The 2,203-nt window shown below is 42.5% G+C and overlaps 1 protein-coding gene across 1 annotated transcript in view; it reads left to right on the top strand.

Moving 5' to 3' along the window:
* Window positions 1-1,724: 1,724 nt before the first annotated feature.
* Window positions 1,725-2,203, top strand: part of LOC104465898 (mitogen-activated protein kinase kinase kinase 4-like) — a gene marked incomplete at both ends in the record, with an annotated part of 22,663 nt that continues 22,184 nt past the window's right edge. The window contains one exon of the mRNA XM_010079122.1: window positions 1,725-1,882. Within this exon, the coding sequence (XP_010077424.1) occupies window positions 1,725-1,882 (158 nt within the window). The remainder of the gene's footprint in view (window positions 1,883-2,203) is intronic.

Here is a 2,203-nt window from a genome sequence, read left to right as displayed (position 1 = left end):
TTTTTTTAGGTAGCTGTAATGCTTTTGTGCTTTGAGGCAAGAACTCAAACTTTGGCAGCAGTTTTAATTGTGTAAGGATTTTCCTTTTTGTAGGCCTTGAAAGGGATGGTAACAAGACTGTGTAAATAGGAATAAACATTAAAGAATCACAGTTTGTGCCTGTTCAGAGTTGCACGTTATTGTAGCGCCAGCAGCAGGGGAGAAGGATTGGATGAATGGTCAAGATTGTCAGAAGATTGGGACAGCTGGGCAAAGAGAGCTGAAGAAATTATCTGGACTGAAATTAGGGATAGGGTCAATGTACAAAATCAGAAGGTTAAGAAAGGATTAATACGAGGTAGGGATGGGGGATGAAACTTATTTTTTGTCTTCTGTGTACTCCTTATATAGGCAGACAAGGTACCTAGGTAGAGTCAAGGGTGAATTAAATAAGGTCAAGAATGGGTCTACAGCCTGAGACTATCGGAACATAGTACCTACCTAATCCAAGGCAGAGTTTTAAGGTTTTCCGTATCTACTCTGCTCTCATGAGACCTGGAGTACTGTGTTGAGCTCTGGGGCCCTCGTCATGAGAAGGACATGGGCCTGCTCGGGTGGGTCCAGAGGAGCACCTCCCGTATGAGGACAGGCTGAGAGAGTTGGCGTTGTGCAGCCTAGAGGAGAGAAGGCTCGGGGGGTACCTTATAACGGCCTTCCAGTACTGAAAGGGGATACAGGAGGGGTGGGGAGGGACTCTTCATCAGGGAGTGGAGTGATAGGATGAGGGGTAACAGTTTGAAGCTGAAAGAGGGGAGATTTAGATTAGATATTAGGAAGAAATTTTTTACCATGAGGGTGGTGAGGCAGTGGCCCAGGTTGCCCAGAGAAGCTGTGGATGCCCCATCCCTGGAGGGGTTCAAGGCCAGGCTGGATGAGGCTTTGAGCAACCTGGGCTGGTGGAGGGTGTCCCTGCCCATGGCAGGAGGGGGGGACTAGGTGATCTTTGAGGTCCTGTCCAACCCAAACCATTCTGTGATTCTTGGCATTATTACAGTGTGGTCCAAAAATACCTGAAACCAATAGGAAGTGTCTGAATTATTTCTAAGGAGGGATATGCTTGATATTATGGAATATTGAACTAAAACATATTGCAGATAGCTTTTTGTATTCAGTATGATCTTGAAGAGCAGATGTTTGAAGAAGAATTCTACTTACGTGGATTTTTATGTTGTTTTAAAGCAATAATAATTACATAAAGGTGAGAGGTAAGACTTGATATAAAGAAACACAAGGTATAATCTAGAATCTGAGAAGCCTATTCACTGCGCTTCTCAATATCCAGGAGAGTATGTTCAGATAAAACCTTTTGGAGTAATCCAGTTAATAAAAAACTTGGGAACTGTTTTTCAGCAGTTCAGCTTTAAAAGCTCTGGCCACTGTGGGTATTCACTGGTACAATGGTGAATAGCAGCACAGCAAGTAAACTGGTGACACTGTCAATATTTTCTGAAAAGTATCATGGAAACATAGTATTTAATACTTCAGTAGCACTTTCTACTTCCCAAGCCATAAATTGAACCATTTTGTTTGGAAACATGTAGCTGATTTTCAGTCATAGCAAACAAAAATGTTCTGGAAATGTTTTCTACAGGTTGTGTAATATTGAGATTGTTGATTTGAGAAGTTACAGTCCTTAGTTACACATTGTGTAACAATCTGTTTAAATTATCTCTCTCCATGTACAGGTTTACTTTGATTACATGCGAAGCTGGATCCAAATGCTACAGCAGTTACCTCAAGCATCGCATAGTTTAAAAAATCTGTTGGAGGAAGAATGGAATTTCACCAAAGAAATAACTCCTTATATAAGAGGAGGTGAAGCTCAAGCTGGAAAACTATTCTGGTAGGTTTTATTTAATTACTCTGCTTGTGGTATTGATTTGTACCAGATACCTGCTCAAGTCAGCACTTGTTCAGGGTTCCCAGATTGGCCTTCTGGAGGCCTCAGGAAGCAGTTGAGAGTCTTTATGAATTTATGGATTATTGCAAGATCTGTAGCCCAGTGCACATGGAGTAACCGAGGGCCGCGAAGATGCTGCTTGTTTCTGCAGGTGGACTTGGCAGCATGGCTCTCTTGTGCTGGGCAGAGGAGGAGGAAGTTTAGGGTGCCATACTACCTGAATAAGACTCTGAAGTTCCACCATTTCTGTTGCTACAGTGATAT

The sequence above is a fragment of the Pterocles gutturalis genome, unplaced genomic scaffold (assembly GCF_000699245.1).
Source record: "Pterocles gutturalis isolate BGI_N339 unplaced genomic scaffold, ASM69924v1 scaffold34498, whole genome shotgun sequence".
Taxonomy (NCBI): domain Eukaryota; kingdom Metazoa; phylum Chordata; class Aves; order Pterocliformes; family Pteroclidae; genus Pterocles; species Pterocles gutturalis.
Note: the sequence above shows the minus strand (reverse complement) of the source record. Positions and strands in the feature narration are given on the sequence as shown.